The 16,986-nt window shown below is 36.6% G+C and overlaps 1 protein-coding gene across 1 annotated transcript in view; it reads right to left on the minus strand.

Moving 5' to 3' along the window:
- Positions 1-15,228, minus strand: part of SEC24B (SEC24 homolog B, COPII component) — a gene marked incomplete at its 5' end in the record, with an annotated part of 32,795 nt that extends 17,567 nt beyond the window's left edge. Inside the window, 5 exons of the mRNA XM_010226099.2 lie at positions 1,393-1,574; positions 3,160-3,240; positions 6,586-6,690; positions 9,225-9,410; positions 14,508-15,228. Coding sequence (XP_010224401.2) covers positions 1,393-1,574; positions 3,160-3,240; positions 6,586-6,690; positions 9,225-9,410; positions 14,508-15,228 — 1,275 coding nt within the window. The remainder of the gene's footprint in view (positions 1-1,392; positions 1,575-3,159; positions 3,241-6,585; positions 6,691-9,224; positions 9,411-14,507) is intronic.
- Positions 15,229-16,986: the final 1,758 nt, after the last annotated feature.

Here is a 16,986-nt window from a genome sequence, read left to right on the forward strand (position 1 = left end):
CATCTCTGGGAAGTTTTGTAGTCCAATCCTCTGTTCAAATAGTAACTTCAAAGCCAGTTTAGCTGGCTCATGGTCTTGCCTAGCTGACTTTTGCAAGTTTCTGAGGACAGATGATTTCACAGTGCAACCTAGCCTAGGGCTTCTCCACTCTCATTTTGAAGAATTTTCTCCTTGCATTTCCAGATGGAATTTTGCATGGAGCAACCTGTGACTACTGCCTGTGTGCTGCTGGAAAGAATCTAGTCTAACTCAGTTTTAGGAGGTTAGACACTTGAGGCAGATTCCCCCTTCTCTTCACCTCTCTTCAACAAAAGGCAAGTTCTGGCTTTGTTATCATAAGCCTTGCCAGTTTTATGAAAGAACATTTCCAAGCAGTAAATATAAGAGTTGTCTGAATTTAGAAAGTAGGTTAGTTACACATACAGTTTTTAGTTTAAAACAGTTTCAGTTTAATTACATGCTTGAATTCACATTCACTTGAATTCAGCAAACAATACTACCATAATGAATATACCTAATGCAGCTTTAAAGATATCATGGATTACACTATAAATTTACCCAATTAAAGCCTGTAATACCAATTACTTGGTAAAATTTGTTCCAGAAGAAACAAACAAACAAAAAACCCCACTATGTTGGGGTTTCAGCTCAAAGAAAAAATTGAAGCATTTCTTCTCTTTCACATTTTGCAGTAGTCACTCCTGGATATTAGACACTGACTCAGTACTAAACTCAGACCAATAAGGAATCCTGATAACCTACAGCAGCAGTTTTAACACATTTGCAGCTGGCCCTTATTTCAGAAAGAGGAATTTGCAAATCAGCAGGTCTGCTTTTCTACATCCCCATACACAGACTTTTCCACACTGTCTCAGCTTTCACATCTCCCCTCAGCACACAGATGCATGACCAGAGCCAGGTGAGAGTCCACAACTTCTCGGGTGTTTGATGCTGTCGGAGACAGACCAGGAGAAGGAGGGGCTGCTCCACCACACAGCCAGCACAGGGGCTGCACAGTTATTGCATCTAGAGCTTGTATAGTGCTTTTGTTATAACACAGTTTATTGCTTGAGATCATAAAGTAGGATATTGCTCCTAATCAAATATTTATTTTCTGACCAAAGACTCAGTTACACTTTTTTTAATGGTTTCTATCACTAAAATATAGAACTTTTAAAACAAAACACTTTAAAATTGTTGCTCCCAATAAGAACTGATTGGGCAAACTCATTAAGTCTGTAGATACAGTTAAATTTTTCATTCAAAAAGTTTTCTAACTACAAGTCTTAGCACCCAGACATTTGATGCAAATATTATAAATCAACATTTATTAGTACGAAAATTATAAAAAATAAAATATGAATATATGTAGGAAAACAAGTATATAAGAACCTGTGGATAGTGTTGAAAGCCAGGATGGTGGCCTGGATTGCTGGGTTGCACAGGAGCAGGTGGTGTTGCATTTTGGTAACCAGGCTGCAGTGCTGGATATCCATAACCAAAGGGCTTAGACATTTTTGATGTTTGGGAAACTGAAGGAGCAGGGACTGGGCTGTTGGTCACAGAGCGGCTCTCTGAAAGGAGAAAAATCCCACAAGCACGAAATATACTTATTATCTGCCCCAGTTTAAGTGGAAGCTCCCAAATGCTTAAAAAAAACAATACTTTAGATTTTTTTTTCCCTTATCCATTTATCTGCATTGACCAAGCAGAAAATTACAAGCTATTAGCAAGAGACATTACTGCAACTAATGTTGTTAATGGGATTTACATAACAGGACTAGAGACTCACTTATATACTCACAGAAACTTCAAAAATTCATTGAATAATAAAATGAAAAACATACATGTTTATTTTTAAATAAAAGGTTTTCATTTGTAGGGTTGTTTTTGCTTCCTATTTCTTTACAACTGTATTTTACTCCAGGATTTGACCTTGACATTCACTACAGAAATAAAGCCCATTCATGCTTGGTTTTTTCCTAAGGTACTTACGTCTTTAAAATATGAAGTGACAGTACTATTCTCTAAATGTAGAGACAGAGCTTTTCTCAAAGTAATCTACATCTGCCCTGTTGAGCCTATAACAGTTTGGTCATGCTATTTTAAAAGGTTAAGTTCAAAGTAATACGCAGATCTCAACTCGCAGAGCAAATGAACAGTTGTGAAGAGATGAAAGCACTTCTTTAGAATTTAACGCCTACAAGCATGACCTAAATTTCAGAAACAAATTAAACTTGATAAAATTCACCAAGAAAAGTGACAGGAAAACAAGAAAAACATTCAAAACCCAAACTACTACTAAGCGGCTAGATTGGGCCAGTACAGCCAGAAAATGAACACGAAAAGAGGAAAAAAAAAAAAAAAAAAAAAAAAACCCACACAACTCAATCCTTTTATTCTTTAAAGAAACAAGAAAGAAAAAAATATTTTTAGAACACACTTTAACAGAACCAAATGAGCTGAGGACTCAGAAGCCATAATCCTGCAGCTATCTGGATAGCTACTGTATCAGCTTTTTACTTCATGGGTACTTTGCTTTACACAAGAGAATCTCCAAAATACTTAGGCCAACTATTAAGACATTCTGAGATAACAGGGCAATCCAAGAGAGTCAGATGGGTAGTCCCAAAAGTTACTCCAAATATTTTTCAAAAATACTGCTAACCTATTTACTTTAAATAGCATTTTTCCTAACCACCCCCAGTATAGTAACTCTACATATCTAGAGACTGAGAAAATTTTAGAATTTAGAACAAAACCAAACATTCCTGATATCTCTGGAGATAAGAGCAAGCAAAAGAGCAGTCATTTTTCACATTTTCTTTACACATTAATAAACAGAAGAAAACAACCCGATACAAGCATCTTTGGTTTCTCAAGCATCTTTTGGCGCTACGAATGTCAACACAATTAGGTATAGAGCACAACCTAGAGAAAGGTACTCCATTTTGCAAAGTGCACACCCCCATTAAAACTCTCAGCATTATAACAGAAAACATGAATTACAAAACAATAAAGTTTTATTTAATAATTACAATATCTGTGTTAAAGCAATGAAAATTTATAAAAAGAAAAAAAAGAAGAAAAAAACATCATATACAGTGAATATTTAAGCCTCAAAGAATTCAGAGTTAACATACACCAAAAATGGCTCACCTGGATAACCACCTCCTTCCAGGGCATCATAATTGTTCAGAACAGGAGAGGCACTGCTAGTAGTAGAGGAACTATCAATTGCTAAGGGAAAAAAAAAAAAAGAACAAAAAAGTGCTTCAGAAACAGCATTTTTTTGGAGCAATCTGAGGCTGAAGATATTTTTTCCCCAAAAACTTCATGAAAAGCTCTCAAGAAAGAGTGCAGAAGAAAAAAGAAAAAAAGAACCACAAACAGAATGCACACACACAACTCAGTTGTTAGACTAGAAAGCTATTGGCATGGCAAAAGTGAAAGGGAAGAAGTAGTAATTAATTATATCACATTTCAAAACAAAACAAAAAGCAAGAACAGCAAAGAGACCAAAGGGAGAAAGACAACAAACAATAATGAGGAGTTTTCTTGAAGCTATTAATATTTTCCTATTAAAAACTTTCCAGATTATGTAAAATGAAGCAATGTGCAACATTTTTCAAATATTCTCCCATGACTTCCTTCAGAACTTCAAATGAAAAAAGACACTCTGTCTTTGGGATGAGTTTTTCTTGAAATGGAAAAGCTGCACTGGGTAAAATTTGTACTGACATTTATTTGCTTTTTCTTTCTTTCCACGGTGCTCTAATTAAGACCTTGATTCAGTTTTGATATAAAGCTTCTATTTCCATTGGACATTGACAAGAGCTCTCAATCTCCGTCAGAAAAAAAACACTCTAGTGCAACCAGAAGTCACAGCTACGTAGGTATGCAAAAGCTTTTTCAGTACTGAATAGATTGAAAATGCCTGATTTTTGTACAACTCCCAGCCTCTATTCTGAATAGATGAGAAACAAACATATTTAAAAAACATTTCCATTTACCAAAAAAAAAAAAAAAAAAAAGACCAGGAAAGAAAAGAGATGAAATGTTTTGCTCCTTAAAATGCCACGAAGTGCAACACAAAGTAATTTTTTTCATGTGACAGGCAGAACAGAAGCAACAGCAATCCTCAGAAGGATCAGTGAAAATCAACCGTCCCTGAGTGAAATCAAAACTTTTTAAAGAGGGAGAAATTCAGTAATTGAAGAAGTGGTTCTTATATATGGAAACATAACATTGCTGGAGTTTGGAAAACATCATTTATACCATGGCAACATCACAAGTTGCTATAAAGACAATATGCTCAAAAAACAATGAACTATGAAACAGAAAAACTACCCCTAAGAAATAAGACAGACAACTAGTTGTGCCGAGCCCTGCAAAGCAACTGTAGCTTCAAACTCTAAGCTTGCTAGTGTGTCAAAGAAACTTCAGATTCTCGTTCGGTAAAAAGCACAAAAGCTTCCACAAAACTGAACAAGAATTCTTACACTAAATTTAAGCCACAACAGATGTCAGAATTTAATTCAGCACTGTAAGTACCACACCAGAGAACATATTAACAATGAGGGAAAAAGGGAAACAATAGAAAACTTCTTAGACAATTACAGTGCTCCTAACATGCTTTTAAGATTAAAGAGAGCTATTTAAATGCATCTTTTGCCTTTATAAAGTTTTAAAGTCTCTTTTTAAACACAGTTATTACAAGATTTAAACCCGCAAAAGCGTTATAAATTTTGGGAAGCTAGTCAAAAACAATCTGTATTAACAAAAAAAAAAAAAAAAAAAAAACAACACTGGCATAGCCTGAGCTAAAGACATATTAGGGTTTATATTAACTCCTGGTGACAAGAGAATAAATCACAAGGCTTATTGGTCACATAGCCAGGTAGCCTATGTATTGAACCTAGGTACTTTTATCCTATACGAAAGAGCAAAAGGCTAAGTAGCATGATAGCTCAAAGGATACAGACTTTAGCAGAAGTAGAGAACTAGACAGATAAAGACGCAAAATGTATGAAAACTTGTCCCTGTGACTAGAAAATAAAGCAGACATGTTTTGGTTGATAGCTATTCGGACATATTCCTTTTTAGAAGGCTTGGAACAAGTTTAGACAAAGATCTTTATGAAATTCTATAGGAAGCTCTGCAACAAGATCTGCTCTTTGGCTATTTTATCCTGGCCATGCTTTAGAAAGACAACTATAAAGAGTTCAAACAGCAGCTGCATCACAACCAAACCAAAATTTTAAATTTTTTAAATTCCAAAGCTGGGCAGTTTTCTGGCTATTAGAGCCTAATTGGATCTACAGCATTACTCTGCATTAGGAGAGAAAAGGGCAGGGAGGGGGAACAGAAAAGGACAAATGAATTTCTGCATGGCTTTCTAATGTTTATCCAGTAACTCAACATAACAATCATATCGGTATTTTCTGAATGATCATGGGGACACATTACATAAAAATAATTGTGACCTGAAGGTCATTATAGTTCTGCTCTACTCTACGAAATCAGAGTAAGGGAACTAAGTTATTTTCATGGTATTTCAGTTTTATGATTGTGTGTTATTTTAATAAAATTCACAATTACAAGGCACCAATTTTTCTAAAAAGTTATAAAATAAAAGAAACTTGAAGTAACAGTTATATAATTTTGTTCTCCTCACAAATAAATACTCAAAGGCAACATACACAAGTGGGAGAAGCACACCAGTACAAGGCAGGTAGTATACTATCACAGTATTTACTTCTGTGTAGCAACAAAACCAAAGCCTAACATTTAATTTCAGAAGGCTTTTTACATCATTATATCATACATAGATTGTGAAGACACTTTTCTTTGAGATCAGAAAAAAAAGTCTCTACTTCTGTAGCAAGAAACATGGAACTAATTTCAAAAACAAGCAAGCCCGAAAGTACAGACAGAATCCTTGCAAAGGCATAAGAAGCTGTTTGTCTTTATAAAAGAAAATGTTTTTTTAAAGATGAAAGCAAACTTTTCAAGATCACCACAAAGCAAACATGCTAAAACTGATCTGATGTGCCTGAACTGTATAGACATGCCCTAGGAAATGGAAACGAAAGCAGACAGATTAATTTACTGCTTTAAAAAGCGCACTAATGACCTTCCCATATTTATTTCACTACCTGAATTGTAAATGTTCCTAAACAGAGGATAGGAAACAAGAACAGTTCAACATGATACAAACGGCATATAGTTGTTTCATTGCAGAACATGAAGTAATTATTAGTGAAAGTTCCAATAGCCATTTTCAGGTAAGAGTTTAAAACCTATTGCCTATCAAAAAGCAGAGAGCCTTACAAGTTGTGAATATTATGTTGTTAGATATATAAAATATCTGATATTCATGTGACCAGAAATATTGCTTTCTGACCACTAATGAATGCTTTTTAGAATTCCCAGCATAGTTGGGAATTTTCCAGTTAACTTTGTACATGATGAGTCAGAGTGACTTTTTGGCTTTTAAAAAAATAATAAGTTTCAGGGGATCAAAATGCGGAACAAAACTTTCATAGAAAAAGAACAAGATATTGGTGTAAAGCTAAAGCCAACCTGCTTCCTCATCCTCCTCATCCTCTTCCTCATCATCTGAACTTGATGACAAGGGAGCTGGTGCAGAGCTAGCTTGGTTATTAACATATCCACCATACTGCATGCCTGTGAAGTGGAAAGCACAAACATAAGAGTCATACAGACAGGAAAGATGAGAAACAAAACTCACAAATTACTGCATTAAAAGTGAGAGAAATTAGGCATACCAGAGAAAATCCCAACATGCAAATAATTAAACCTACAGTCCTAGACTACCTAGAGAACTAGATATGCCACATCAACAGTACAGCAAATGTAGCTTTTAGTGGGCTAGTTGGATTAAGTATTAGAAGTACACAGAACTAGTAGAAAGTGACATATATACACATTTATACCTATATACTTGTCAAATTTGTCCACTGGAGCACTTTCATAAAGCCAGGTGTGTATATATGAATACATGCACACACACACACACGCACACGCGTACCCCATAGGTACACATACACTCTTCCCCCATCAAGCTTTCCTTCCTGAAGGAATTTAAATTGGGCTATGAAGTGTCTATATTAAAATTGTTCAGAAAACCTGTACTTTTTGAAGCAGAAAACAGTCACTTCTCCGGAATTCTGAACTTTGGTAGAAGGTAATGAAATATACTGTCATCCCAACTTGTAAGTGTACAAATACTCAGTAAAATTTAAACTAAATAGACTTGAAAACTTGGTTAGTATTATTTTCAATCTAATGCCTAAACTGAGACTCAAAGATCCATATTTAAGCACCTGAATATACTGTCCACTTCTAATGTCTTCTGAGAATTCAACTATTAACCACTGCGCATGTATGTTTACAATACTCTAAACAAATGTAGGGAACACGCAACGGCAATAAACACATCATTTTTAAATGCAAAGCTTACAACATGCAAGATTGATTAAATTGAAGCCCCTCCATGAAATCTTATATTTCTCTTGTCACAGCACAGATTTAGAAAGGATTTATATACCTGCAGTCTCACAAAGACATCCCAAATAGATGCAAGTACCCACTGTTTCGCACCTAGCGATCCAAGAGACTGTTGTAAGAATAATCTCTTTGAAACTCAAAGTAACAATTTGGGTTTTTTTCCAGCAGAAACACTGTATCACCATTAAAATAAAAGAGTCTAATAGTATCAAGTACTACAGAGGAGCATCATAAGGAGTAATAAACCGTTTTGAATATGTTATAGTAATCTCCTCTCCTCCTCTCCCCCAATATGGGCTAAAATACTGTTAGTTACTGTCTTAAAAAAAAAAATCTTACTGAACCCAGAAGAACTGATTCAATTCCACTTAAAGAAGCAATTAACAGGCTCAGGATGAAGGGTATCTATTCAAACAATGAAACTAAAAAGGAAACAAAAAGCCAAACAAGATCACAATTTCTTGGGAAGCTGTAACCGTCACACAGAGCTTAGTGCAGGAAGACACTGGCAGTACTCCCCTTGCTCAGGTGCCCTGGCACTCCAAGGGGAGGCTCATGCCAGCTAAGCGTCCTAGGAATACCATAACCATCATGATGCAGAAACAATACTACTGCCCCAAGGCACAAAGCACTTGTTTCTCTGCTCTGATAAAATGCAGCACCAACTCAAGTGACAAGATATTCTCATTTTTACTACAGCTCCTAGATGCATCTGCTAAGGATTGTCCATTCTCAGCCCCAATCCAGACAGTAGCTGAAGGGAACGTGGCTTTTCTCGGGCCTGGAAGAATTACTGAGGAACGGGACAAAGCTCCATAGTTGTGAAGGGAAAGAAACATGATAACATGATATGGACTTGCCATTCATTACATTAATGTAAATAGAATTAGATCCATGCAGACTTCTGACAATTTATCTATAGATTCCTGACATACGTATATTCCTGTTTTTGAAGTGGATTATTTGAACTACATTTGGACCACAACACTTGCAGCTAGCAATAGCTAAAAATTTAGTGAAAGGTTCATCAGGAACTGCCATGATTTGTGTTTAAGGTATCAAATGTTCACACATTATACAGAAATAACTGCAAGAACTTATAGATAGTTGCCCATTATGGCAGGCAGTTAAACAACAGAAATTTTTGTCATTTAAAACACAGTTATGCTATTTCTTTAGAAGATTAAGCGATACAAGCCTCTAAAACACCTCTACAGTACAAATTCTACTCAGAACCAAAGGAGTACTTCCACATGAGCCTAGAACTACAGATTAAGACCACAATTCCATCAGTTTGAACTTAATACTCAAGCTAGTTCCCTTAGCAAGTGCTAGCAGAAGCAAATTGCTAGTTCACCTCCAATTTTGCAATACACAGATTTCAAAAGTGTCTTCTAATAAGTGTCAATAACAAGTTTTTTTTAAAAAAAATAAAGGATCTAAAAGAAGGGCTTTTTAGGGAAAGACATGTTAGAGTGCCAACACAACAGACAATCTAAAGATGAACAGGCCAAAGAAACCAAACAGAAGAGCTACAACAGGAAAGAACTGAAGAGGTTCAAACGAGGATCACTAAGGCAACCTGACAAGACACAAAAGATGTACTCCAGACAAGTGCAGAAGTGCTGTAAAGCCTCAGAAATACTGATACAGAAGTCTGTATTTTAAACTTCCCCATTCCCTTTTAGTACCTTCCTGAACGGTTGACTCTGGTCCCTGGGTAGCGGAGGGCATAGACCTTGGCTCTGCTGGATGGCCTGGAGCAGGTGACTTCACAGATGTGACAGCAGCTGGGGAAGCAGCTGTTCCAACCCCAGGCTTGGTAAACTGGGCCTTCTGGCTTCCCGGCTGCACAGACTGTAAAGAATCAGTGCCACCTGAAAACAAAATCAAAAGGTAGGACCACTTTATTTGTATTTTTATTGACAATTACATAATGAAAACTCTTACATTTAACTAACTTCAAAGTACCTACAAAAACAATACAGTACTTCAAAGAGCCACTTTCAAAAAAACATGGATGGATATTCCTCCCACAAGCAGGAAACCCACAAGTCACCAGGGAAGTTGACTCGTATTCTGCCTCCTTCATACATTTGGCAATTTCGGGGCTCCTCAACTCCCACTCATATCCCAAGCAACCTGTTTCACACAGCCCTGACTATCCCACAGAAAGTCTGATACATTTTGAACATCTGAAGTAGATACCGTTTGCTTAACCAATGGAGGAAAAAAATGTCTAATCAATGCTTTGACAGATTTAATGCAGTCCCGTTGAAATTCTTACCACAAAGAGACAATATGACTTCCACAAAGATAGGTATTAAAAGGGTAACCTTTGTTCACAAAGAAAGAACTCATCATATTACAATTCCTTCATAAAACTGTTCACCCATCTACTTAAATAAATACAACACTGAAAAGGAGTTGATCAGCACTATACAGAAAGCAGAAATTAAGCAAGAATGAAATCTAAACATTTATATTTAGAGATCTTAAGCTACAGAACTCACTTGATGCACATACAATTTTAGTTTCTCTTCCATGTGCATGCATGCATGTGTATAAACAGTGAAGTACGCACATTCCCAGGATTTCTCCTTACATATCCCAGCTAATATGTGAAAAGACTGAGGCACCTTTTTTTTTCTTGGAGGGGGATAGAAGAGAGGGTTTAAAACAATCCCGTTTCTCTAATTTACCTTATAAGCCAATAAGGCACATTTTCAACATCTTAATGGCACTACTTCCAGATCTATTTGCTATTCAAAATTCCTATTAAGCATACACACTGCTTCTGTGTAAGGATTTATTATCTAAATCCAGATTAAAACATACGAGTCTCCAAAGTACACACAGTATTTGCTGCCAAAAGGTACTTGCTATCTCTACTGCTACAAATTAATGCCCTTGCAACGTCTCCATGGAAGCATCAGCACCTATCAGCAAAAATTTTCTTCCCAATGTAGCCATGCAGCTTCCTCAAGCAAGATACAAGATGACAAGGGAAGTTTTTCCATAACATTAGTGCATTTACATAGGTGTTTAAGCAGAGGTAGTTGTTTATGCTCTTTTCCATGCCTGAAGTCAATACAGCAATGGCTTCAAAACCCTGCAACATTCAATACTGGTCTTCGAGCACACTGAATTTTAGAATGCTGCACTGCCACGGTTCAAACTCAAAATTAATTCACATTTGGATTAGCTGAAGTAGTATTTTCCTGCAAAGTCCTAGATTCTTATTCTCAAGCAAAAGTTATTCAAAGTTTCCTTCAAAATAACAGTGATCTTTCACATGTGCTGTTAAAATAACTAACCTTACTTCAAAAACTGTGAGCAAAAAAATAATGTATCCATTACAGAATCTAACCTGCAAAATTAAACACTAAACCTTTCTCAGTGATTTTGGGAAGTTTCGGAAAGTCATAAGAAAGGAAAACCACAAGATACATGAATGCAGTGGTATCTTCTCCAGTTTATGGAAGAGATGAGAATACTGCCTGTTTTCACATAATGCAGCTGCAATCTTGATTTTTTCTGACATAGCACAATCTACTGAGAGACTGACCATTTCCCTGCAGTAACAGCCTCCTGTCTCTGTATCTCAGATGCTGAGCTTTCCCCTTTCTCCAACCACACCTCAGCTGATTTACAGGATTACAGGATTATAGCCTACATTCCTATAGAACTGGGGCAGCAAGGACTTTAGATCCTGATCTGACATAAGGGGAAGTGAGTGCATGGGCTAAAGAAATTAAAGAGTCTACTGCTCAAGCAAAATGCCTACAATTCGAGCACTGTAATTAAGATTCAGGAAGCAAGGAAAGTCATCCCATTAGCCTCAGGAGTTCTCTCCCTCTCCCTAGCAGAAAAGCATGGTTTAAAAGACTCTAGTGAAGTTTGTGTGTCTTTCTTAAGCTTCCTCCTTTCCTCGAGCGAGGTCTCACTTTGCAGACAGCAGCTGCCAAAAGTTTTGGTACTACAACAAAATCTGGTTACAGGTCCTTCACACATGACATCTGGTAGTTTAGTGGCTTGATTTAAATAGATTTCAGTAACTTTAGGGCTTACCAAGACGGTACATTTACACTTTCATCAGTCTATTTCAAAAATCCAACTAGAAATCTAATGTTTAGAACTTTTTCACTCCAATTGGAAAACAACTCAGATGTCACCATACTTGTGAAAGAATCATGCCTTCCTTTCTAAAATCCTGTTTAAATACACAAGTTTTATTTAAAAAAATATCATTCCATAGACAGAGTGTTCTCTTTTTAACCTTTATGAATTTCAGTGTCCACTAACTGCACCTAACTGGTATTGAATACATAAAGACAGTAGCATGTCTTCATCTTTAAGTACTTAACATTACAAAGATTTGCTTACTTATAATTTCAAGAGAAGTGAGGAACTTGAAGAGCACAACAACAATGACGACAAACTGTCTTACTAGCACTCCTAATCTAGCAGGATAATATTTTATCAAAATATCTTTACATGAGCAGAAAGGACACCAAGGAATTTCTGGACACCTTACAAGTTTTTCATGTTTTGCTGAAAACTATCCATTGAAAAGACTGCAGTTGCTTTCCAGAGGCACTGTTTCTATCAAGGAACAGGGGCAAAAACCAAATATTCTGGAAAAAACGCTTAGAAACCATTCATCAATGCCTGAAATTCTTCATATGTTATATTCAAAAGCTTTAGATATGCACAGAAAAGGAAAACATTTCTCAAGATCCACCTCTACCAAAAAAAAAAAAAAAAAAAAAAAAGGACTGAAATTACTAATACTATGCGCAAATTATTCCATCTGAGAACACCAAGACTGCACTGGAAAACTTGTGTCAATCTGTCCTCTCCCCCTGCCCTCTCCCCCCCCCAAAAAAAAAAAAAAAAAAAGCCTACAACCCACCTCTTATCATTCGTATTACAGGATCAAAGCGCATATTTTTCATAGGACAGGTATTATAACAATTGAATTTTTGATATATTTTAGCCAAAAAATGGTAAATTCAGGTATCACTGGAGGCAGTCTGTTGATCCACACACATCCTAAAGAGTGTAGGGGCACAACTTCTATTATTTCTTTTTAGGCAGATGGAATTCATTAATTCAAAGCTAATGGAGTTAAATACAGCAATTCAATCTGATCAGCTGCTTAAGCTATGTCATAACATGGTTGAGTAATTACTAGGACCACTACCAGAGCAAGGGTGGAACTACAGCAGTCTAAGCCTGAGTATTTTGAATTACTGTGAAGCTGCACCAGGGCTGCTATTGGATCAATATTTCAAGCCCATCGAGCCCACAGTGGCCAGTAAGACAACCCTGCTCTCCATTTAGCTTAGCTACTGTAGGCTGCCTTGATTTGCTCTCTCACAATGAGTAAATTTTAAAGTGTTTGTGTGCTGAATTTAAGCCAGGAATGTGATCCAGCTGGAGAGAGGAGAAAAGGGGGGAAAAAAAAAAAAAAGGAAGTGTTAACTTCCAGATAAATCGGTTCCACAATCCAGTCCGCTACATAACAAGGCACAGGACATGCTTTTCTCAGCAGCATTAAAAGCTCAGGAAGTGTGAGTGTGGGTGTAAGTGATTGCTATAGTTTGGCAAATTAACCAAGTACTGCTGTATCACTCAGAAGTAACGGAACTAGTAGATGGGTGTATTTGTTATAACTGCAAAATGTGTTCCTATTATACACCGCTAGCACAGTCCATATCAGCTCTTCGAGATTCAGTCCTAACAGTACATGACTTCAGATAGTCTTTTTTCTTTTTTCCTCTGTTGTTCATACTCCTCTTCATGTTCTGGTCAGCTTCACAGATTCACCTTAGAACAGCTATTCCTTACTTTGTTTTATTCCTTATTTTGTTTTATGCTTCTGAACAGCAGCATGCAAGGACAAGATTCAAATCTGCTGTTCAGTCTGCAATAACTGAAGGATGTCATTCCATCTTATTTTGGAGAAAAAGAAAATGCAACATTCAAACTAGATACAGTATCCATATGCATCAGGTGATTTTGAATGAAGCTTAACCTGTTTTCCCAGTCAAGCCTTTCACATCATCAAAAGCATGTTCTTTCAGAGGTCTTAGGAAATCTCAGATTCAGGGGCTTCTACAATAATTCCAATGCCTAACTATAATCTGAAATACCTGACCAAAAAAAAACAAAAAACAAAAAAACAAAAACAAACAAACAAAAAAACACACACACACCCCCCACACCCTATATTTCTTTAGTATCTGTGCCATCATAAAAGGAAAACTATTAGTATTGCACAGTTTACAAGTCAGAAATGCAGGAGATAGGAAACATTACAAGTACAAAAAGAAGGGAATTGGAAAGAAGTTCCAATTCATTGCCCAATTCATTGGGCAAGGTGTCTCAATGTTCAATCATTTCTACATCTCTTAACTTCTTCTATTCCCCCCACAAGGCACTGGCTATCCTACAGACTTGTGGACAGTTTTCCCAAAAAGCAGCAGAAGCTGCAGCTACTAGCAGATACTGACTAAATTTTCCCTCCAATTTGATACAGCAGTAGAGGATGTGGTGGAGGAGTATCCCTATTCAAAATGTCATGTTATAGCTTGCAAAAAAATCAATTAAAACCACATAAACTTGTGTCTCATTCAGAGATAAGTTGAAAAGAATCTTTAAAGCCCTAATTGCACAAAATACATTTAGGTTTCCACTGTTTTTGAACTGTCTGTTTGGTAAGTACCTACTCAGCTCATGACTTTAAAAATTCTCTAGCCAGAATATTAAAATTAATGATTAATAGATTAGCTGCTATCATAAAGACTGCAGTAAACAAAGGAGAAAAACTTTAGGGATGAACAAGTACAGAAGTCAAGATTATAATGCAGTAATTCATGTAGCGAATCATAAAAAGCAAGAGAAGCACTTGGTTTCTGCAATCTCCAAGAGACACCCTTATGTTTACTATCCTTTAAATAATACCATACCTAGATTTATTTGGTTGCTTGCTTTAGTCAGTGATCCAATGAGATTTCTGCTGAGGCTGTCTTGAGCAGATTGAGCAGGCGAAATAGTCGGCAACATTGAATTATATCCCACAGGAACAGGCTGCTGAAGTGAATGAGGTACTGCTGTATTCTGGCTAGAAAATGTATGTGTCTGTTTAAACTGTCCAACATCAGGTAGGCTCTGAGAGGTACAGAGCTGCCCATACATACTGTCAACAGCTGCAGAAGGATAGGAAACAGCAGGATACATAGGACTAGAAACGACAGGCATAGCGTAATGGTCAGAATTAAGGGGAAATCCCTGAGATGCAACCGAAGAGCTGACACAAGTGCTGTAGTGATTACCAAACGATGAATATGACTGCTGAGCACTGGTATGTAAGTAGGATGTAGATGGTATTGCTCCTTGAATAAGTCCTTCTGCTGAGCCTGCTGTCAGGGGAGACGTCTTGTTGTATAGTTGTTGCGCTTCCTGCGTATTCAACATGTTGGTACCCACAGAAGGTATCATAACATTTTGTGCCGATGCTGCATAGTAAGTAGAGTGATAATTGGCTCTGTACTGATTATCCAAATGTGGAGAGACAGCTTTATTGGGCACTTGTGAATAGTGTCCTGAGGGCACACTATAGTTTGGAGGATGTAAGCCATAGCCAGCAGGGTACTGCACCAGAGTCTGCACAGGACCTGAAATGGACAAAAAAGCAACATGAATTTAAGGTGCTTCTGGTAGTAGCTCCAGTGGACTCTGTACATACTGTAACAAGCAACAGATTTCTTCTTGTTTCTTCTTCTTATCTTTGAAGTCAATTCTCATCAGTGAAAAAAGCAGAATGATACAAGTACAACACATAAAATACATATGTGTGCTAAGTATTGCAAACATACTAAGGCAAAAAGTTTTATTTCCATTACCAAAAAAAGATGTTTCCAAGCTAAGGCCCTAACATATCACATTGATATTTTTAGAACTTGCTAGGTATTCTGTATTTAAGCAGAGTGAACTATACAAACAGTTGCTTCCTAGTGCCCAAACGCAACAGTATCCCTTTAAGAATCTGACTGAAAATGGCAAACAAAAAACTTTACTCAAACCAACATCAATTGTAAGTATTCGTATTTATAAATCCTTAATACAGCAACCACGACCAAGTGCTGATGCGGCAGTTCACTTTTTCCTATATATTCTTCTTTTTTTTTTAAAAAAAAAATGTTTTATGTTTCTATGAAAACCCAATTTTTATGAAACTATGGCACTTCTTAATTTCTATTTATTGCTTGATATTTATCAGTTATAAACGATGTGATACCACAGAGATGACCTCAACTGCCTCAGCAACTGGCTGTACAACATTAGAGGTTAATTACACACTGGTGCAGCAAGGGTCCAGGTACTTCTTGGAGACTTAAAGTTAAATCTCTCTCTCTCTTTTTAAAGACAAACTGACCTGCAAGGGTAAGTATCAGACTGTCAGGTCATGTTCTTCTCCAGAACCCTATTCTGTTGAGAACCATATCTACATTTCCCTACATAAGTTCCCCTCAAACTCCCACACCACACTGTTTACATCATGGTGAATTGCTATGCTATGAATAGAAACACAACATGATGATGTGCCATTCACAAATTACAGTGTCTCTATGATACTGTTGATTTGCCTCCTTGTATTTATGCTACCACAAAACCTAAGTATTACTTACCTAGTCCATACTTTTGAAAAACATAACTCTGAAAAATTAACATTATCAAAGTAACACCCATATTTTCTCCAATTAACTTCTACAAGCAATTTTAACATGAACAGAATCCTTTCAGTAAGGGACATACTATCCAAAACAGATTTTGGATAAAACTGAAAAATGCCTTTTCACAAATCACAACACAGGAAGTTGAGTCTGAGAAAAAGCAGCTAACCATTGAACACAAGTAAACTAAACTGTTCAGGCAATAAATGGAAAGGCAGTTGAGGAAAAAACATAAAGAGATGAAAAAATATAGAAGAGATTGACATTCTAACACTACTGAGAATATGTAATTCTCTGCTGATTCGCTATCTCCTTGCAAATGTAGGAGCTGCTTCATAAGGCACTGTAGTTTTTCTTCATCTTTAAAGAAAACTGTTCTGGATTGGTGAGCTAAGCTATGCTTACAGCAAACTTTAGCAGGCTTTTGACCTATTTTTGGAAGGTCTGAAAGAACAGTATCAAAATAGACTAATAATCTATAAATATGACTGTCAGGACAAACCACTTTAAGCAGTTTTGGCACTGAAAGTAGCATGAAAAGTAGTTTTTACCTGAAAATTCTGCGCATATGCTCTTCTACAGTGTTCTCAATAAGCTAACAGCACCGGTATAATTCAGAAACTGGTTTAGGAGCACCTCATTTCTAAATAAAAGGCTGTGTATCAAATAAGTTAATGGAGTTTTTCAGTATTTAGCTCCCGTTAAAAGAATT

This window comes from Tinamus guttatus, unplaced genomic scaffold (genome assembly GCF_059628265.1).
Source record: "Tinamus guttatus ecotype Peru unplaced genomic scaffold, ASM5962826v1 Tinamus_guttatus_pri_ptg000202l, whole genome shotgun sequence".
NCBI lineage: Eukaryota > Metazoa > Chordata > Aves > Tinamiformes > Tinamidae > Tinamus > Tinamus guttatus.